Genomic DNA, 21,216 nt, shown 5'->3' on the forward strand with positions numbered 1-21,216 from the left:
AGCTTGTCTTGTAGATCTGCTATGTTCGGCTAATGTTCCTCTCTAAATAGGGATAAAGTTGGAATCCCCCGCCCATCACATAAAAGATATGGCGGCCCCCCAGTAGTAACTCTGAGGACCCCCTAGTGATCCCGAAGCCTACCCCCTGTTGAAGACCCCTGCTCTTAAGGAACGTAGCATACAGGAAAAAGAGGGTAGCATTTGCAAAACAACTACGGTACGTGCGTCTCTAACAGTCATGGATTCTCATTGAACACATATAATATAAAATAAATGAAGAATAACAATATAAAACATAAAACACCATAACTCGTGAACCCCAATTAAAACCTACCAGCTGGTGTCTGTCAGCTCACATCTGCAGCCTATTCCATTGATTAGTATAAGTTTACGGGTTGGTAGCCGGGCGGTGTAGAGTTGCATCTGCTGTAGCATTGATACAAGACTGTCATATTCAGTGGTGGAAAAAGAGCAGACCAAGTACAGAGACGGTAAAGTTGACTAAATATTGAGGGTTTAAAAGGTTAACTCTCTGAAAATACACATGAACATGAATCCATCATTTTAAATGTGTAAACTAATCAAACAAAAAAACATGAATTGACACAACTAGTTAAACTGTGTTGGTCAAACAAGTCTATGAAGCCATCTACAATATGAAATCTATGAAAAAGAAGAGCACAGCACATATACTGACTCAGTCTGAAGGTTAACCTCTTGAACCCCAGCATCTATATTCTGGGGGGAATATTAGCAAAAAATAGCAGATCTACAAGCTCACAATGTGAGCTATTTTTGGCAACAAAAAAAAGGTAATAGCCTAGAGGGAAAAAAGCGGTCCATGTACAGTTGCAACTCAACTCTCAAAGAAGCAGACTTGACAACATTTTGACATGCATTTTGAGTAGGCAAACAGAGTAGGAAAAATTACTATTTTTTTAAAATTAAGTAAAAGTATATATTTTTTAAGTACTTAATTAAATGCATAGCACTTGAACAAGGCAATGAACCCCCATCAGCTCCATTCAGTTGCCAACAGTGCAGTAAATATGAAGTTGTTTATATAGTGTTACATAATAGTCTTACATTATTATGGAGTTAAACATATATATTTGATAAAATGAATGTTGAATTATGCTTTAGGGCCTTAGCACATATCTATATATATATATATATATATATATATACAAAAATCAATGTGTTAGGCAATTATATTCATATTCTCTCAACAACCAATATATTGCCATATTGGAATGAAATTGGGCCCCTTCCTTACTTCCTTCACAGGTCTTACCAATGATTCTAATGAAGGCTCTGTTCCATTTAGTGTAGCACAGTGGTTTTCAAACGTTTTAATTTCAAGGACCACCATAACTCTGTCTCTGAGAGTCAGGGCCGGATTAACCTTCGTGGTGCCCATTGCTACGACCCGTTTTGGTGACCCCCCGGACCGTTTTGTCAGGGGGGGGGGGGGGGTTCAGTCTTCTTTCACATTCTCTGTGCCCTGTGCTTCAGCACATAAAGCCCTTCCGTTAATCCTGCACTGTTGAGAGTGTACGAATGGAACCAAATGGACCCTTACGAGTCCATTTGGTGCCATTTGTACACTCTCAGAGTTACAGACCCATAAGAGGCCATTTGGAACCCCTTCCAGTCTTTATAGACCTACTAGTGTACCAGAGTGTTTCCAGTGAGCCAACATGCACAATATCACCATCCTGGCTCTGTTTGACCAGAATGGAACAGAGCCTTAATTAGCAGCATTGGTAACACCTTGCTTCTAAATGACACCAGTAACAAACACCTGTGACGCCTGGTGACACAACTCCTTCAATCCATAAAACGTCGTTCAGCACAACTTTTCAAAACTCCCCGACACAGCACTCACTGCACACCACAATCAGCTTTGTTTATTGTGACCATGAGCACAAGGAGAAGGTTAGTAGGCATTTTTAATATGTGAAAAGTGAGAATACATTGTTGTTCTGTTGCGTGTTACGTTAATTTAAAACGTTAACATTTTCGTTAGCGTCCTAATCCTGGTTAAATAGGGGAGACTAGGGTCAAAAGTAACACAATAATTCTAATCAGAAACAAGCTCCTCTCTGCCTATGGAAGGGTAGAATGATAATTTAATCTCTAAATACACTTGAACATCCGATCTCTAACTTGACCTCATTATTCTTTTCGTTCCAGTAAAGTCCATGCAGAGGAGGCAGTGACCTACCTCAGTGGGGCCTTGCGTAGACTGAAGGACATTTGGGAGGATATAGGCCTTCTAGAAGAACAGCGTGTGCAGAGAATACACATTGTGTCTAAGCACATTGAAGTGAGTTCCACATTATCTGGCAAAAGTCTGACATCGGTTTTTGGCCTCGGGTAACTGGATAGCTGATAAAACATTCTGTTAACTTGTAGGAATTGCTGGACAGAATGATTGCGGAGGGAGAGAATATGAAGACGAGAATGGTGGAAAACATAGCATTGTTTCAGCAGGAAATCAACATGCTGGGCAACAAACTTAATCTGCCCCCTTTTGAGGTACATTCCCATACAGCTGCATGTTTGTTTGTACATCATTCATATGTTTTTTGAAGTCCATTACAATCCTTGGTACAACTTTGTCACCATGTGACTTAAGGCAGAAAGGGAAGGTACCATGCTACAACTGGAGAAGGCAACTCGCTCATGTGTGGAGGATTTGCGGAGACAGAAGAGTCACAGAATGGAAGAGCTCGTGGTCTTGTGTCTGAAGACCGTAAACTGTGCGTCTTGATGTGTTGTTCCCACTACGTAATCAGCCATGACGATGTACCATCCCTGGAGCAGCTACAGGACTACCGCTCTTATCTGGTCTTTAGGAATTGGGGGGGGGGGGGCAGTCTCAGATTTTACTAAACTGTCAAGTAATTGACAAGAGTTTGTAAAATCAACTGAACCTCACTGCCTGCAGTTCAAATCAGTCTTTACTAGACTGAGTGGTGTGTGTGTGCTTGTATACTTCAGTAGTGCTGTCCAAATGGTAACGTAAACGTATGAGACTCAAGTCTCCAACACTGGAGAACGAAATCAGTAAACCCTTTAGGTTTGACTATTGTCCTGTTAAATTGTTATCCAGTTAAATTATCTTGTGTTGACTTGAGGAGTCAAGTCTTACACTAGGTCTTAGCATGGATAGGTGTGATCATCAGATGTAAGAGTGCATGTATAAAAGCTATTCATGTTATTTTAGTCACATTGGAACTAAAAGGAGTTTAGTCGTGTTTTACTTTGAATTATAGCTGCCAGCCAGAACCTTTTTATTTTGGACTGCCTGTGTTCATGTTGTAGAAATGCCCCTCGTCACTCAAGAGTACTCAATCCTATCCATTTTAATCACCAAAACTAAATGGCATTCCTGCTTACTGTCTGCTTTTTCAGGAGGGTAGGCTCCAGGAGTTCATCAGCATAAAGAAGCGGGTAATGTCGTGTATGGATGATCTGGAGTTGGTCCCTGAAACAAGTTTCGAGAAGCAGGTGCTATGTGAGGATGAGGAGTATTTCTGCCTGTCCATAAACAACCTTGACTGCCTCAACCTTTACCTCGGTCAGGTAAAGGCTTCAGTTACACTTTAACCACCAGTTAACTGGAGCCCCCCAGGGTTCTATGCTTGTCCACTCCCTTTTCTTTTCTCTAGTCGAAACCAAATATCTCCTGCGAAAATGTACAATCTACAAGATTGCAATACATTGTGAGCTGTAGGGTTCACAATATTTGACAAGTTGGCCATGGTTCAGATTCACCCCTCCTGTCTGTAAATAAAGCTGTGATGGGGAAAAACAACAGTCATAGAAAGACTTGCCAATCCTTTTTTATTCTTCCACCAGCTGGAAACAGCAAAACTGCAGTATGAGCAGTATTGTTCTACAATTCGTTCCAAGATCCAGGACCTATGGGAGAGACTGCACATTCCTCAGGAGGAGAGGGAGGCAATGTCTGACCACATGGTCAATTCCAAGAAGAGGAATCGAGGGGCAGTAAGACATTTTAGTTTGTTATACTGTTTGTGTCATTGTCATTTACTGATCAAGATCAACACCAAGGTGGACTGGAAATTGAACGTCATTGCCGGTCGTGTGTGTGTGTGTGTGTGTGTGTGTGTGTTGTCTGACCAGCTCAAAGATGAGCTCCAGCGCATGGAGGTGCTCAAGTTGAAGAGCATTAAATCCTTCACTGAGGTCATCAGAGCTGAGGTTGTCCTGTTGTGGAACAAGTGTTTCTACAGCCAGGAGCAGCGACAAGCCTTCACTGCTTACTATGATGGTGAGTGGCTGACATCTGCTTTGGAAATATGTGATTGGTAATAGGAGTGTAACAGTTAATTGATTATAATGAAAATAATTGATCATTTATAAAATGATCGATCCCTATTTTGGGCATGTCATTATAGGTCACAACGCATGAGCTTGTAGATTGGCAATGGCATCCTATAGTTGTGTACAGATTTTTAAAAATATATTCTACTGTTTAAACTGATGCTTGATTTACCTATGATCCTAGATTACTGAGGCACTACACTGTCAATGCATTTGATGTACTGTATGCGTTTACCTTGCTTACTGCAAGTCTCTTTAAAAGAAATGTAGATATTTTTGGGAGCTTTTCTGCCTTTAATTTGTGTACAGTGGAGATGGACAGGAAACTGGGAGAGGGAGATGGGAGAGACATGCAGCAAAGTACATCGGGAACGGGACTCGAACGGGACCTGCTACATTAGAGCCAAAGTGCTAAATGCCGAAATTGTATTTGTGGCTATCACGGATCGGTGCATATGTCAACCACTTAAACCACGCCTTGTTTCCTCTTCAGAAAATCTTAGGTGAAAATGGTCGCTGTATAAGCTCACAATGGTCGCAACTGAGCTTGTAGATCTGCTCTTTTCGCCAATCGTTCATCCCAGAATCGAGACGCTAGGGTTCATGTTGTTAATGAAATTGTTGAACAAAGGAGCATGCTTGGAATATCCACAATTCAGCCTTTCCCAGAAATGTGTACAAGCAATGACCATGCATCTTTCTCAAGACCACTTCACAGAGGAGCTTCTCAGCCTGCATGAACAAGAGGTGGTGTTTCTCAATAAGAACTTTGAGGACCACAGAGGGCTGTTTGAGGGAGTCACACAGTGGCAAGGAAACTGGCAACTGTTTGTGGAACTTGATGTGAGTACTCACTCAGTATGTCTTCATTGTAGATGTAAAGCTGTGTCTGTGTATATTGTGTTGACTATACAACATCTTTATATTTACGGTTAGTTTTTCTTTGAGACTCTTCGGCAAAATCATGTCACCCACTCTTATTGAATAAGAGCAAACATGAAAAAGTATCTTAATTTTCAAATTAATATTTGATATTGGAAACCCCATGGCCAATGCAATATGAGCAATTTTAAGTCAGGTAACATTCAATAAAGACATGTTTTTCAGGTGATTTAAGAAACTCTGTACTTAATGTGTCAATTTGATTTTGGTAACAACTCCTTGTATGCACATTATTCCACCTCAGGAAAAAGGCCAATGATCCCTCCAGATTAAATAATCGAGGAGGGAACCTTCTTAAAGAACAGAAGCACAGGTCAGATGTACAGAAAGGTCTGTCCAAGGTGAGCAAATTATCTTTAAGTGTTTTCTATTGGCACAGGGAAGATGAATTTGTCTGCACGCCTGCCTGATGACAAAATTCTCACCGGAACCAGAACAGTTGGTATTCCAATGCAGCTCAAAGAAGCCCACTTGTTTTGATTTTGTAATTGCAATTGGCATGTGTCAGCTATGCCTAGATGACATGACAAGCCATTAAAAAACGCTCCTTGCATCTCCCAGAACAAACTGAAGGTTTGGGAAGCTACTGCTTACTGTATGGTTGATATTGCTCACACTGGTATAACACTGGCCAGTAGGTTGTGCCCTTTAGACTAGAGCATACACTGTATGAGCTTGGTTCAACAGGCCAGTGCATAGGGTCATCAACTGCAAGCTTGTTTAACCACCTTAACCCTGGCATCCCTATTCAGAGCATGTCATTATAGATGTCATTTATTTGTATTTAAAAAATGGCAGAACTACAAGCTCATGTGACCTATTTGTGAGCTTGTAGATGAGCCATTTTGTCTTAAAACTGAGTATATAGGGCTACAGTAGTTAATTTTGACACAAAAAGGCAAGGTGTGATCAGACGGTAAATGTAATCAGTACTTTTTGAACATGATGCATTGGTGGTGGTGTTAACAATGTCCTGTTTCGTCTCCAGCTAGAGAAGACCCTCAAGGCTCAGGTTGTGGCATGGCAACAGGAGCACGACAGGGAATTCTTAGTCAACGGGCAGCAGTTTATCGAGTACATGGAAGCGCAGTGGAACGTCCTCCAGACAGAGAAGGAAATGGAAAAGATGGCGAGGGTAAACCACACTGGACTAAAAACAAAGTCTATTCAAGTCATCTTATTTGGAAACTGTTTTTCAAATGTGTTCTTTTTAACAGCAACAGAAGAAGTTCAAGCAAAAGGAAGAGGAGATTCGCTTCGGCCAGTGGCGGACTTAAAAGGTTAGGCGACCGCCTGGGGCCTCAAGAGTTAGGGGGCCTCATGAAAAAAATAAAATACATTTCTGTAGCCCTACTTTTAAGTATGTATGTATATGCCACCATGCAAATGGATTAAAACTTTTTAATCACTAAAATTAAGTCCTGGGTTTAACTCAAAACATATAGAACAACATGTTGGGTGTTTTATCTCATCTGCAATATGAAAGGTGTTGTGTTAAAACAGACCTTGAATGCCATTATTGTTTAAGTCTTGAGGTCTTAACAAAAGGTGAATTCTTGGCTACCCCGGCTACCCCTGCACTAAATGGTACCTACCATAAAATCCTTCACAGGTACCTTCTAGTATTGGCCCTCATCTTTAGTGGTTATTTCACAGGTGAAATGTACCTTGTTTCAGTATTAAAATCTTGGATATTTTAATTTGCAGAAATGTCTAGTCTAAAGAAGACTAGCAGTGCCTCTTTGTATGTGAACGGTTGTTGGAACGATTTTTTTTCTTCCCCTTGCAGCGAGAATTAACCAAGGCAGGACAGTTGAACTCAAGTCACTCATCAGTAACTGCAACCAGGAGTATCATGAGCAACATTATTTGTATACCTTTGTTTTTGTAGAAATTTGTTTTTAATTGAAATAAAATGTTATTTTCTCTTATACACACGTGTAGGCCTACCTTGTTTGTGTCTGTTTGTAATGAATGCATAAAGTGACTTTTTAACCTGTTCTGAACCTTAAACTATGGTCCTCAAAAGCAGAAAAATGTCCTTCTATTTCAGTGTTTGGTCGTCATTTATTTCCACGCACTGTAGCCTATACCTGCTGCTCATATAGCTACTTTTCGTATTCACGTCGCTTTGAAATTAAGTTATCGCACCTGAAGTGTCTAAGTCCACATTCACACACGGTTTCATCTGTGCTTAATGGGTTTTCTGATGTGAACGGTATGGTAGCAGATTCTAATGGAAATTGCAATGCTTCGATAATTACTGTAGATCAATGTTAGTTACAGTGTGAATGTTTTATTTGATCAAAATAACTAAACATTTGCAACACACAAGCAGTCTACCCTGCATGGCATTCTTTGTGGGTTTACAACAGGAGTCTTCAACAGGTGGTCTGGGACCCCTAGGCCTAGGGGGTCCTCAGAGTTACTACAGGGGGGGCCCCAAATCCTTGTGTGATAGGAACTTCCTTCTGGCAGGAACATTTGACAAAATGGAAGATCTAGCTCACAACACGTTGCAGTGCTGTGAGCTTGTAGATCGGCCATTTTTGGCAAAGGGCTTTGGTGTAGAGGGATAAAGGAGGGACCAAACACGGAGCCAACGGTCAAGTTTACCAAGCATTGTGGGTTGTATGTGGTTAAACATGAATCCAACATATTAGAAAGGATAATGGGTAAACAAACGAGCAAACAAAAACTAATTTACACCAGTGGTTCCCAAACTGGGGTCGGGGGGACCCCCAGGGGGATTCCCAAATTATTTTTGGGGGTCCCAAGATTAGCTTACTGTGCATTGTTTTCTCGCTCAACAGTAAACTAACCAACATACTATGTTGTAAACAGGGTATCTGCACATTTCTAAAGTTACAATTTAAGGACTTAAGACCTTTTTTAATACCAAATTGTCATATTACATAAGATGGAGGTAAACATTGTGAGAATAGCCGAACTACAAGCTCACAACGCCTCGCACTGAGGCGTTGTGAGCTTGTAGTTCGCCTATTTTCACAATATTTATCTGTGGAACAGAGTCAAACTAAATGTAATGCCTACAATTCCAACAACGCTACACAATAGTGCTGTCAAACAAGTCTATGAAGCCATCTATGAAAAAGTTTAATCTGCAACACAATTTTATACAACATGTAGTGGGGGTCCCTGCTTCATCTGTCTCTCAGCTAAGGGGTCCTTGGCCTGAAAAAAGTTGAAAAAAAAAAAAACTGCTGTAGGAGTAACGTAACTCCAGAAGGTGGCAGCAGTAATACAACACTGAAGGATGCCAGCCGCCCAAGCTAAAATCCAAAGAAGAAGGAGGCTCCCCTCCTCCTTTCCCCTCCCCTTAGCAACAGAAGCAAGATGGCAGCGTCCACTAACGCGGAGCAGCAGTCTCTTGACGTATCGACGCCGTTGAAGATACCCAAAACAGAGGTGCCGTCCCCCGAGTCAGAGGACCTGAGCGACAGCAACCAGTATCACTCCAATTCCTCCACGCCCAACCGCTTCTCGCCTCTAAACGTCAGCTCGGGGAGTGGCGGCGGAGGAGGACGCAATAGCTGCCTGGCCTCATCCTCCAACAGCTTCACCGCTTGCCGAGGAATGTCGTGGACCCCGTCCGAGACGAACGCCCTCATCGCGGTGTGGGGCAACGAGAGGCTGACGGAGGCGCGGATGCAGCAGCTGGAGGTGGCGGGCACCGTGTTCTCGGGCAAGGCCCCCGGCCCTGCCATGTACGAGCGGGTCTCCAGAGCCCTGGCGGAGCTGGGCTACGAGAGGACCCCGTCCCAGTGCAGGGAGAGGATGAAGGTAAATAAAGAGGTGTGATGATGAACATCATAGCTGCTGCTGCTGCTGTCTGTCCCCGCTTTGCAGCATCTTACCCTTACTCACCCCCTTCAGCTTGTTGACTGATCTTATAGTCAACACTTGCACAGCAGTGGTGGAAATGATCAATACTGCTATGTAGAAATACTCTGTTACAAGTAAAAGTAAAAAACACAAAATGTATTTAAAGTAAAAGACAAGTACAAACGTATTGGTATGAAACATTTAATTAAAGTACCAAATGCAGAAAGTACTCATTATGCAGAATGTCCCATTTCACACGTTTTCAAATGTGTAACAATCTTTTGAAAATGGCAGATCTACAAATGCGACGCATTGTGAGCTTGTATCGCTATTTTCAAATGGTCAAAATGTGTATAGGGCTGAAATGGGTAATGATTGTTTTTAAATAATAATCAAAATCTATAAAGTAACTAGTGACCAAAGTTTTCAAATAATTGTACAAAAAAAATACCTCAAAATTGTACTTAAGTACAGTATTTGAGTAAATGTACTTAGTTACTTTACACCACTGGCTGATGCTGTCCCCTTGCAACATCCCCTTCAGCTTGTTGACTGATCTTAGGCAACACTTGCACAGCACTGTACAGTTACTGATGATACTTGTAAAAACGATTACAGGGTTTATGGTTTGTGTTAAAAAATGTGCATGAGCATAAATGGAGCATCAGTGTGACCCATCCCCAAATGATGTCTGCTGAGTGCTGACAATTAATTAACTTCTATATAGCTACTCAGTTCCATCACAATTCACACACAAGGTGTTTAGATTTAGATGATCATAAAAGGGAGACCTATTCTTGCTTCAAACATTGTACACTTTTGAAACCAAGCAGGTGGAATTCCGGACCCACAGCATGGCTCCAATGTGCCTGCCAATAAGCATATAACGATACCTGAAATAGCTAACGTATCCTTTGCGATTCGTTTCTAAACCCAAGCACATGAAAACGGTGTGAGAAGAAACACATTCATCAGTGTCTCGTTTAAGTCCTGGCCCGTTGTGTATCACATAGTCTAGTGTACAGTATTTGTCTGTTTGTTGTAGCACTGTTTACAAATGTGTACCGGTACTTGCTAATAGGGATGGTAATGAGTAATCACCAACATATGAGATATAAGAGATATAATGAATGACCCGTAATGAGGACATATGCAACAATATTCTATAACGTAGTAATGATCTAATCCAATTCAAACACTATTATGTTCCACCATATGGTGGTATGTTCTATTGTAAAGGGTCCCCTAACAAAGTTCCAAACTACATTACTTAAAGCTAAGGGGTACTAGCCTGGTGTATTTTCACTTTTTTGAGTTGATGACATATCCTCTCATGTCACCTAGACACTGCGGCGGTGTTATAGCCGTGTGAAGGAGCACGGTATCGGAAAAAGGAAGAGCAGCTACTCCTTAGAGCAGCTTGAGAAGGTGTTCGGCCAGGGAGGCTGGGACTCCCAGAGCTGTGCTCCAGTGCTCATCAACAGCAGTGGCCTGTATCAGGAGATGGAGTCCGACAGCAGTACTCTGGAAGACTTCTCCCAGGAGGACTGGTGTAACCAGGTTCTGGCCTCTGCCTTCCAAGAGGGAGACATGGAGGCTGGTGAGTGTGTGTGTGTGTGTGTGTGTGTGTGTGTGTGTTTACTTGTATCCCTAGTGAGGGGTGATTGTTCCCACAAGTATTATAGAATGAGAGAAATAAATATTTTGAAGGCCAATTTCCTGGTCCTCACAAGAGACGTGTTTTTTTTATAGTTTAAAAAATATTTCTAGTGTTAGGAGTCTGCATTTTTAGAGGTTAGGGGTTAGGGTTGGAGTTATGCCTGATTTATTTGCACGCCGGTGTCGCTCACTGAAAATAGCAGATCTACAAGCTCACAATAGCTAACTACAAGCTCACAACAACACGTTTCACTGTGACACATTGTGAGCTTGTAGATGAGCTATTTGCGTGGGTTAGGGTTAAAAATGTCAAGCAAATGGAAAATGGTATTCAGAAAATTGGCGTCCTAAAATGTGTCGTATTACAAACGTGTATATGTGTGCGTGTGTGTGCGTGCACCTGCGTGTGTGTGTGCATGCATTCGTGAGAGTCTCAAAGCACTCAGAGGAGTGAGAGTGGGCAGACAGGATTGAGTGCCACATTAAAAGTGAGTTGATCTTTAGTCTTGTATTTGTGCTCCTTTTATTTCCAGAAGAAATCCAGGTGCCTACAGTTCTGCAGAACCAAGCAGAGCTTTCAGAACAAACGCAGTAAGTCAGTTTGGACATAAGCCAATTAGATTATGATTATCTTCAATGCATTATCAGTGCTTTTTTTTTTTTAAGTTCCACCCAGGATATGTAAATTGTGCATTCAAGTAATCCTAACATGGCTAAGGGCTTAATCTACTTTAGAATGAAAAACAAATCAGGTATGAATGAATATAAGCACATTTTTGTTAAATGTACTTCTTATTAAATGTTTTTATTTGTTTTAAACTTATGTGAAAACATAAATTGATGACTTTAGATTTTAGAAGAGTTTCTCACGGTTGGTGTTGTGTTTAATGATAATTTCTCTGCATTTTGTATAGAAAACGGGACATGATGCAGAATGTAATGCGTATCCTTGAGTCGGTGGAGCTCAAATGGGAACACTTCCAGACCTGGACAGAGTTCTCGCGGCTGCACCTCTCCAACAAGCTGGCTATCTTTGGCGTAGGCTACAATACACGCTGGTGTGAGAATGTGCGCTACCACTACGCTGAGATCAGTTCCCAGGTGCCTCTGGGCAAGCGGCTCCGTGAGTACTTCAACCCAGAAAAGCCAGAGGGCCGCATCATCATGACCAAAGTGCAGAAAATGAACTGGAAAAATGTTTACTATAAATTCCTGGATATCACAATCAGTGAGGCTCGCTGTTTGGAGCTGCATATGGAAGTGGAATGGATCCCTGTCGCCCAGTCCAGGGTGGCCGGCTGCAACAAGGGCACCCACTACCTCCTACCAGGGGATGCACCCAAGACATACGGACTCTACGCCATCGGCCATGAGGTGGTGACGCCTTTGAAAGACACGGCTCAGATGTCGCCGCATGGCGACCACAGCTTACAACAGTGTGACTCAGAGTCAGATGGCATGGCAGCGTGCCTGGATGATGGAGAGGGGATGGGGGAAAGGACTGGGGCTAAAGTTACTTACTGTTATCTAGGCATAGCTGAGGACAGGACCGTACAGCAGTGTCTGTTCCAGCACTTTCAGGCCTCGGGCAAGCACTGCGTCCATGGGGAACCCTCAGCTGTCACCCGTTTCCTGCAGGAGAACTGTCGCCCTGGCGCTGGGGGGCAGGAAGGAGAAGGAGCTGAAGGCCTGTGTCAGCGTTCAGCTATTTACATAAAGTTCATTGAGGTGGAGCTGGACTTCCTCTCAGCAGGCTCCCTGGTGGAGTGTCTAGAAATCGCCATCGGTCACTCTTTAAAGTATAACAACAAAGAGACGTTGTAACTACCTGTCCAATGTTTTAAGATTGCCTTGACTGAAGGATGTGGGTAACCTGTCCAGTCTGTTATAAGCGTGGATATATGTGCAAAAATCTGTCAAATCAATTGTTCTGCCTTGTCAGCCATCTTAACCCAATTTTGATACTTTGCACACATCATTTATTCTTGTGTGCAATAGTTATACACAGTGTGGTTAATGCATTGTGTGCAAATACAGGAACACTGGCTTCAGTATTGCAAAGTATGTTTTGTCCAAGAAATATGTGCTAATTATTCCTGCTACTATGTGCACTACAAGAGTGGCGCTGTTCGTCTAGTATCAGCGAATATTGCCTCATCAGGGAGTGTGGTAATGGTAAGGTGACTTGTGCAGTATACATCTATGTACCTCAGTAGGGTGTGCAGCTGAGGCAGTGTGTACTTCCACTGAAACTGCCTTTTCTTTGACTGTTGAGGTCTAGGTCTGTATTCATAAAGCATTTAAGACTATTGGCTAGTTTTATGCCTCTGCATTTTGCACATGTAAGTTCTGTGTAGCAGTACAAGGAGGCCATTGGGGTCTGTTGTAGGGCTGGCCGATATGACTTCAAATCAATACCACGATTATTTCAAACGTTTGCCTTGATTACAATTAAGGCGATTTAATATATTTATTTTAAATGGTGAAAATAGCAGATGTACAAGCTCACAACACATCGTTGAGAGCTTGTTGATTTTTTTGCACTGCACCATTGTAAGTATTATACAGGGCTTAAGTGGTTAGTCTGACTAATCCATAAAAAATATATTTTAGAACTATTTGTATCAATTCATTGATATACAGATTAAGGAGATGTTTCACCCCCCCCCCCCCCCCACACACACACACACACATATACATATATATAACCGACAGATTAAGTCGGTTATTGGTTCTAAATGTCGGTTTCGATATATTTTCAGTTACAAGTTGCCCAGGCCTAGTCTGTATGCAGAGGTCACAGAGGCTCTTTGTATAGGTGAACTGCACCTCAGTTAAATGATCCTCCGTTTACAGTCAACTCAAGCCCAGCATCAGTCTGGCAGAAAGGGGAAATCTGATTGATTGGTTAGACATGCATTCCTCAAGTGCATGTGGGAAAACCGATAAAGGTCCAGTGTGCTATTCACAAACACTAACTTTGTGGATTGTATTCAGAAAACCTGATTTATAATTTGTTGGACTAAGTATAAATTAGCCCTAAAATGTCTAGTCAGGTTATGACTAAAACATCACTATTAATTAATTAGAGCTGAACTCTAGAGCAGTATTCTGGTACTTTATGAATACATTCTCTGAGATTATGTGCAATGTGCCAGGAAAGGACTGTGTGGTTGAAGAATTACAATGGATTTTGGAACGATTGAATGAATCCATTAATGTGCACTCTTGTCTATATGGATATAAAATCTACAATATATATACAGTACATATATAATATATATTTAAGAATATTGATGTTGAGCATTCCAGCTTTTGTGATCTTGCAACATTCATTCGTTTCAGTATATTAATATATTTCTTATTTTATTGGTTAACACCATGTCTTGTATGTTATTGTTTTGAGGTCACAGTCTTGTATGTTTACATATTTTGAAGAAAAGAAACAATAAATGGGACACTGGCTGTCATTTGCCACTCAGCTTTGACTATATCTGATTTGGAGTGAAATATGTGCTTGAGACCTGTTAATAAAGTAATATAATTTGTTGTCCGGGGTCTATAATTTGTCACAACGCGTCTTGTTGCGACACTTGTAGATTGGCTATTTTCGATGAATGTTTGACCCAGAATAGGGACGCTAGGTGTCGTGTGGTTAAGCATCTGGCTCTCCTAGACGAAATGAAGCAGACCATAAAAGAGAAAAACAGTTGTTGGTTAAATTGAACTCCCAGAATTGACAGGTGAGTCTAATTCAGATGTCATTCTTGCAATCTGAGGGCTTCTGTTATAACATCTGGTGCCAACTGCTGAATTGCCTTTGATAAAAGCATTGAAATCTTGCTCAAGGGGAACTTCTTTTCATGTAATGCAACCCTGAACTATGCCATATACCGTATGTAGGGAATTTTGTGAATCTCAAATTGAGTTTAAAAAAAAAAATATGCTCATGCAAGGTTCTTAACTGCAAATGTATGTATATGCCAAAACTCTCAGAGGATGATAATGACATATGACATTTTTCTGAATAGCTACATAACTGCATTTCTTTTCTTTTCTTTATGTATTTATTTATAATCATAACTTAGAACAGGGGTTCCAGTTTAGGGCATTTATTGAGGTAATATGTCATGTACCAGTTTGGCCTGGAGATGGCAATAGATAGCAATTCATGAAAATCCAGATGAGCTGTTGAAAGGAAGAGGTCCCATCCCCTTGTCATCTTTGTCACATTTTAAATCATTCTTATTGTAAAAGACAGTGTGGAAGAGTTGGAGATACTATGCATCTATAACTGATATGCATAAAGATTAATTAAGTTCACAGTGACATACATGCAAATTAGCCAGTGACGTAAACTGCCTCCTGTTAACTTTGGGACTTCGGACAACAAAAGAGTATAAAAAGTGTGTTTTCATCATACAATCCATGATGCTTATCTTTTTCTGTACACAATAGAGGCTAAGACTTTCTAAACCGTTGAAGAATCAATTGTTGTGTTCCACTGGAAATTGAGAATTCATGTTGAACCTTGCATTGATGATTTTATTTAATAGAACCACAGGGTCTGATATAGTACTTGATTGTTTTTAGTCTACCATGCATAAGCTATATTTTCAACTACACCGTGAAATCCCCAGTGTTCATTTATGCAATTGTAACTCAGTGTACAAATCTAACCAAATGGACCTAACAGGTCCATTTAGTTACATTTATACACACTCTCAGAGTTCAATTAACTCTGGTGATTTTACTGTGTAATTTCCCACTATATCAAGTGCTATGGTGTGTGATAGTCCAACTTGTACAAGGACACAACAGAGGACACAGATTTACAGGTCAAACTCATATACTTTGGTTAGTGTACTTCTGTCTTGCCTCTTGAGACCATTGACCCTTCACGGCAAGAAGCAATTAGTTGCGCTTGGAGATGAGGCCACCAGCCAATGGTTAGCTCATTTATTCACATTATCAGTATGAAATTACAATAAGTGAACTGTTTTGCATTGCTGTGAGAAAAATCATATTCACTCAGTCAAACATTGGAGGGGTGAATAAGCTCATACATTACAACCATATGAGAACTTGTAATTGTAATATATTCACACATATCACCTGATATTATAGCATGATACCAGCAGGTCAACACCAGGGCAGGTAGCATAAAATTAAAGGACCATTCTGGCCGGCATCAATACAAGTAATTTATCCACAGCTTGAGTTCAAGATGAAAGATTTTTACATCTTATATACAGTATGTATGAGTAACAAGAGACACAAGAGTAAACGTTTTTGGTTTTGGTTCCTCTGTATTGTAGCAGCAAAAATAACAAGAAATAATCAGGGATAATGAGTTTCACCAGGAGCCAGGAGGACAGGTTAGGTTAAGACTTTGACAGGGACCGGTTTGGAATTGCAGCCTCCTGAAGGTGTTTTTTTAGGTCAGTTTTGAAAGTGGGTAGGGTTTTACACTTCTTTACTCCTTTTGGTAGGGCATTCCACTTTTTTTTTGCATAGCATGAGAAAGAGTTAATTCCCTTGTTTGTGCCAAATCTGGTACATGGGTATCCCAATGTTGTGGTGTATCTTGGAAACCAGGCCCATTGCAAGTTGCTGTACTCTGTCCTCAGCCCTGAGCCATCCAACCCTAGCAAAATGAGCAGGGGTTAGATGGGTTGTATGTTCGAGGCCAAGAAGTAGCCTACCAGTTTGTTTTGGGATGTCTGGAGCCTTGTTTTTAAGGCCTTAGTGGTGTTGTGATACCATGAGAAGCATGCATAGTCTAAATGACCTTGGACGAGGGCCCCTGTAAGAATCCTTAAGGTGTTCTTACTGACTAGAGAGTTAATCCTGTACAGAAAACGTGTTCTTTGATTGACCTTTTTGATGACTCTTTCTGCCATTTTATCACCGGAGAGGTTTGCCTCCAAGATGGAACCCAGGTAGGTTATTTCCTCCTTTCTTGTGACATTGTCACCCGCTTTGATTGTGAAGCTCTCAGCCTTGCTAAGGTTAACGCTAGACCCAAAGAGAATGGATTCGGTTTTACCCAGGTGTAATGATAGTTTGTTGTCAGAGAGCCAGATGCGGGTCGTATCGAGTTCAGAGCTGAGAGTTTTTTCAACCTGCAGCCTGTCCCTGTCCGAGACCAGCAGAGCCGAGTCAACTGCGAACAGGAACAGGTTGCAGTCGCAAGCTGATGACATATCGTTCACATATATCAGGAACAGTAAATGTCCTAGTATACTTCCTTGCGGAACGCCACAACTCACTGGGAGGGGGGGGGGGGGCAGGTTTCCGTTCACTTCAACCACCTGTTCCCTCCCCTCCAGATAGGATCTCTTCCAGCTAGCCGACGTATCATCAAAACCGATTGTTTTAGCTTATAATGCAGAATTGGGTGATCAACGGTGTCAAAGGCCTTCTGGAGGTCCAGCATGACCATGCCGCAATATTTGCGCTTGTCGACCTCTTGTTTGATATAGTCGTTCAAATAGAGAAGGCATGTGTCAGTGGAGTGGGATTTTCTGAAGCCAGATTGGAATTTGTAAATTTGATTTTTATCCGCAGGATACTTATCAACCTGTTCATAAACTATTTTTTCCATGACTTTCGAGATGGAGCTAAGAATAGAGTACAGAAGTCCTGACGTCACTCGTCCATCCCCTGGTTCGTAAAGTAATTTTGCTATGGAGAATAACATTGGGTCATCTTAGAATCGTCTCATATAAGAATTGTGGTCCAAAAATAAACAAACTGTCTCGGCGATATTGTCAGGGAGGTGGCTCTGTATCGTTTATGATAGTCAGTCACTCATATTTGAAACAGTCTACTTCTGGCAAAAATGTAACTAATTTGTCGGAAGTAACAAACGTTTTTTCACCGTCAGTTGATGCTTCATATCCATAAGAGTAAAACCGCCGGGGTCATTTGTTTATTTTTGGAACACAGTTCTTATTTGACGCAATATTAAACACGTCTATGGGAATTCAGAACGGGGGGGGGAAAACCGCGACCCAGGTAGGATGTGTAAATTACGTCAGACTTTGGTGCTCTATAGAAATAGGGCGGTAGTTGCCGGGTCTAATTTGCTTCCTTTTTTGTACAGAGGGGTCACTCTTGCTATTTTGAAGTCACTAGGGACCCGTCCCTGTTTGATGGAGAGGTTTATTATGTGAGTGATGATTGGAGCAATGAGGTGGAGTGAAACAAGGCTGTGTCCTCGCGCCCACCCTGTTCGGGATCTTCTTCTCTGTCCTGCTGAAGCAAGCCTTCGGATCTGCCACAGAGGGCATCTGTCTCCGAACCAGGACAGATGGAAAGCTCTTTAATCTTTCCAGATTAAGAGCAAAGTCCAAAGTTCAGGTGAAGCGTTTGAGAGAGTTCCTCTTCGCAGATGATGCAGCAATCACCACCCACTCAGCTGAAGAGTTAGAGCAGCTCATGAGCCGCTTCAGCGAGGTATGCCACAACTTCAGACTTACAATTAGCCTGAAAAAAACACAGGTCATGGGACAGGATGTGGACTCACCACCTAACATCAGGATATCCAACTATGTATTGTAGGTTGTCCTCGACTTTGTGTACCTGGGTTCAACAATCTCTGACTCGCTCAGCTACCACCATGTCCAGACTTACAAACAGGGTGTGGACCAACAGTAAGCTGACACAGCAAACCAAGATCCAGGTCTACAGAGCATGTGTCATGAGCACCCTCCTGTATGGCAGTGAGTCCTGGACATTACACACTCGGCAGGAATGTAGACTTAATGCCTTCCACATGCGCTGCCTTAGACGCATTATTGACATCACCTGGCAAGACAAAGTGCCAAACAACACCGTTCTGGAGAGTGCTGGAATCCCCAGCATGTGCAGCACTCTGAAACAGAGACGCATGTGCTGGCTCGGTCATGTGGTGAGGATGGATGATGAACGGATTCCCAGGGATCTCCTCTATGGAGAACAAGGGAACCAGGGGACCTGGTACTGCCAGACCCCTAGTGGTTGAAATCTGAATGGCCGGAAATCTGAATGGTTTCTAAACTACGTCACGCTAATCTTGGCCAATCAAAAAGAGGGACATGTAAGAAAACGTTTTCGTCCATATATGGACGAAAACGATAGCAAAAGGGACAAAGCCTCATGTAGGCCTGACCCCCTGGGTCTGGCAATTAGTTCAGGGAAAACGTCCTATAGGCAGACCTAAACTGCACTACAAAGACATCTGCAAGAGAGACCTGGACACCTGGGAAGCTGCAGCATTAGATCGAAAGGCTTGGAGACGGATCGTTCAGGACGGTCTCTCCAAGTTCGAAGAGACGCTAGCCCAGCAGTCCGTGGCGAAGAGACTGAGGCAAAAAAATGAGGCCCAAAGCCAGACAGACATCAGTCTTCCCCTGTGTGAAGTGCGGAAGGGAATGCAAATCCTGCATAGGTCTATTCAGCCACACCCAACACTGCACCAAAAGCAGTAGAACCCCTCTCCATAGTCTCTCGAGACTGACGGATGCCAATGAGGGACCCGTCCATGTTTGATGGAGAGGTTTATTATGTGAGTGATGATTGGAGCAATGGAGGCGGCTGAGTCTTTTGGAGGGAATATTGTCGAGGCCTGTGGCTCTGTGTTCTTGTAGTGCGCTCAAATCCCTCATTGTAAAGAACACCAAAGGTATGTTCACACCAGCAGCCCAAGAAAAAGCGTTGCCCAGAGAGCTTTGACTTTAAAAAAAAAAAAAGAAGGAGCGTGGCGCTGCGTGGGGCAGTCGCAGGATCGACTGAGACTACAATATAACTCTATGGGCTATATTTTCGCCGGTGCCTTACCCATTATCCCTAAACTTCTTTGCCATTTTTCAAATAGTTCATCTAGCCGAACTACATCGACACGTTGTGAGCTTGTAGATTGGCTATTTGAACTATTTGAAAATGTTTTTAAAAATAGTAAAAAAAATGGCAAAGAAGTTTAGGGATAATGGGTAAGGCACCGGCAAAAATAGGGCCCTACGTGTAGTGCCCAAGACAAGAACACAACAGCTCTGCCAATTGAGCTCAGCTCTATTGGAACAGTGGGTTGTGTGTCGGTTTATCGAGTGAGGTTCGATTCCTGCTCAGTGCAAATCACATATGGAATGTGCCGAACATTAATAACAAAGTTTTAAACCAGTAGGTGGAAGTAATCAAGACTGAGCAACTGTATGGCATATTTATCGCTTAAAAGTTATCAATCTTTTATAGCCTAGATAAACCATAATAAAGTTGCAAGAGACAAGGCACAGAGGTCTGTGTTTCTCCTCCCCCTGTCAACTCTGCTGCTGTGCAACAGCTGCTGCTTTGAGACACCTGGAGCTCACACTGCTGGACCACAGCTCGCGTATTAATTAAGAGTTAGAGGAAAGATGCTAGTGGCAGTCCAGTGTAGGTGGGTGCCTCAGTGGCTGATAACGGGCCATAGGCAAGACCATCAGCCCGGACGGACAGCTCTACAGTCGTGACTATACAGCTAATAAAAAGCATCCCACATCATAAGCACATTAATGTAACTATTTTCAACTTTTACAAGTGCTCCATTCGTCCACATAAGTCGCTCTGATCAGGGCCTTCTAAAAGCCGCTGCTATGTGTTTGCATTTTGGTAATTCCTCATAGGGTTTATTGTGAAATGATGACAAGCAATTTTTTTAAGGTGATAGTACAACCCAAGGTAATAGTACTACCTAAAACATCAACTGAAATAGGTTAAAACAATACATTGATCAAAGTGTCATCTGGGTTTAAATAGCTCTGTGGACAAGGTATTTAAGTCTTATAGTCCATGAGCCAGACAAGATTTCATTATCGAAAGAGTGGGCAAAACCATACCTATATTAAATTGTTCATAGGGTCAATACGAGTAAATATATATATGATAACCTCTCCACAGGAGCAGCTTTTTCATGGTTATCACACATTTTGTTATTTTCCCCATACGTACATGACAGGTGAAAAAATTACAAAATTTTAAAAAGAGTTATCATAATTAAACTTCCTGAGTTGATTACTTACATGAAGACAATGATTTATCGTATTACAAGTTTTCTGAAATTGTATATTTAAATATGCAAATTAGGCATTTAGTCCATGAGCCAGATCCCCAAAATTGAGCCAGATATTGAATATTCCCTCGTTAAAAACCTTTGACTCCAACATCTTAACAAAATGAAATAAGTATGTTGACTCTGGCTTTGTCCAATGTTCCAATGTTGATTCTGGAAAGTTAGGCAAATGTGGGCATATTTTCCTAATGCCTAATTTGCATATTTAAATATACAATTTCAGTAATACGATAAATCATTGTCTTTATGTAAGTAATCAACTCAGGAAGTTTCATTATGATAACTCTTTTTTAAACTTTGTCATTTTTTCACCTGTCATGTAC

The 21,216-nt window shown here is 41.7% G+C and overlaps 2 protein-coding genes across 2 annotated transcripts; both read left to right on the forward strand.

The window, feature by feature from the left end:
* Positions 1–1,921: 1,921 nt before the first annotated feature.
* On the forward strand, positions 1,922–6,575 carry LOC308090713 (protein regulator of cytokinesis 1-like; the record flags this gene model as incomplete). The annotated part of the gene is made up of 11 exons (XM_080435977.1): positions 1,922–1,938; positions 2,197–2,329; positions 2,419–2,541; positions 2,642–2,758; positions 3,421–3,591; positions 3,868–4,017; positions 4,156–4,303; positions 5,063–5,199; positions 5,544–5,639; positions 6,287–6,433; positions 6,516–6,575. 11 exons carry the CDS (start codon positions 1,922–1,924, stop codon positions 6,573–6,575), a joined length of 1,299 nt encoding a protein of 432 aa, XP_080292103.1.
* Positions 6,576–8,634: 2,059 nt separating this feature from the next.
* msantd2 (Myb/SANT DNA binding domain containing 2) lies at positions 8,635–14,254 on the forward strand. Its single transcript, XM_080435208.1, has 4 exons — positions 8,635–9,102; positions 10,489–10,744; positions 11,337–11,394; positions 11,718–14,254. Exons 1-4 carry the CDS (start codon positions 8,656–8,658, stop codon positions 12,625–12,627), a joined length of 1,671 nt encoding a protein of 556 aa, XP_080291334.1. The 5' UTR covers positions 8,635–8,655; the 3' UTR covers positions 12,628–14,254.
* The last annotated feature ends 6,962 nt before the right edge of the window (positions 14,255–21,216 follow it).

This window comes from Gymnoscopelus braueri (assembly GCF_963280865.1).
Source record: "Gymnoscopelus braueri genome assembly, chromosome: 8".
Taxonomy (NCBI): domain Eukaryota; kingdom Metazoa; phylum Chordata; class Actinopteri; order Myctophiformes; family Myctophidae; genus Gymnoscopelus; species Gymnoscopelus braueri.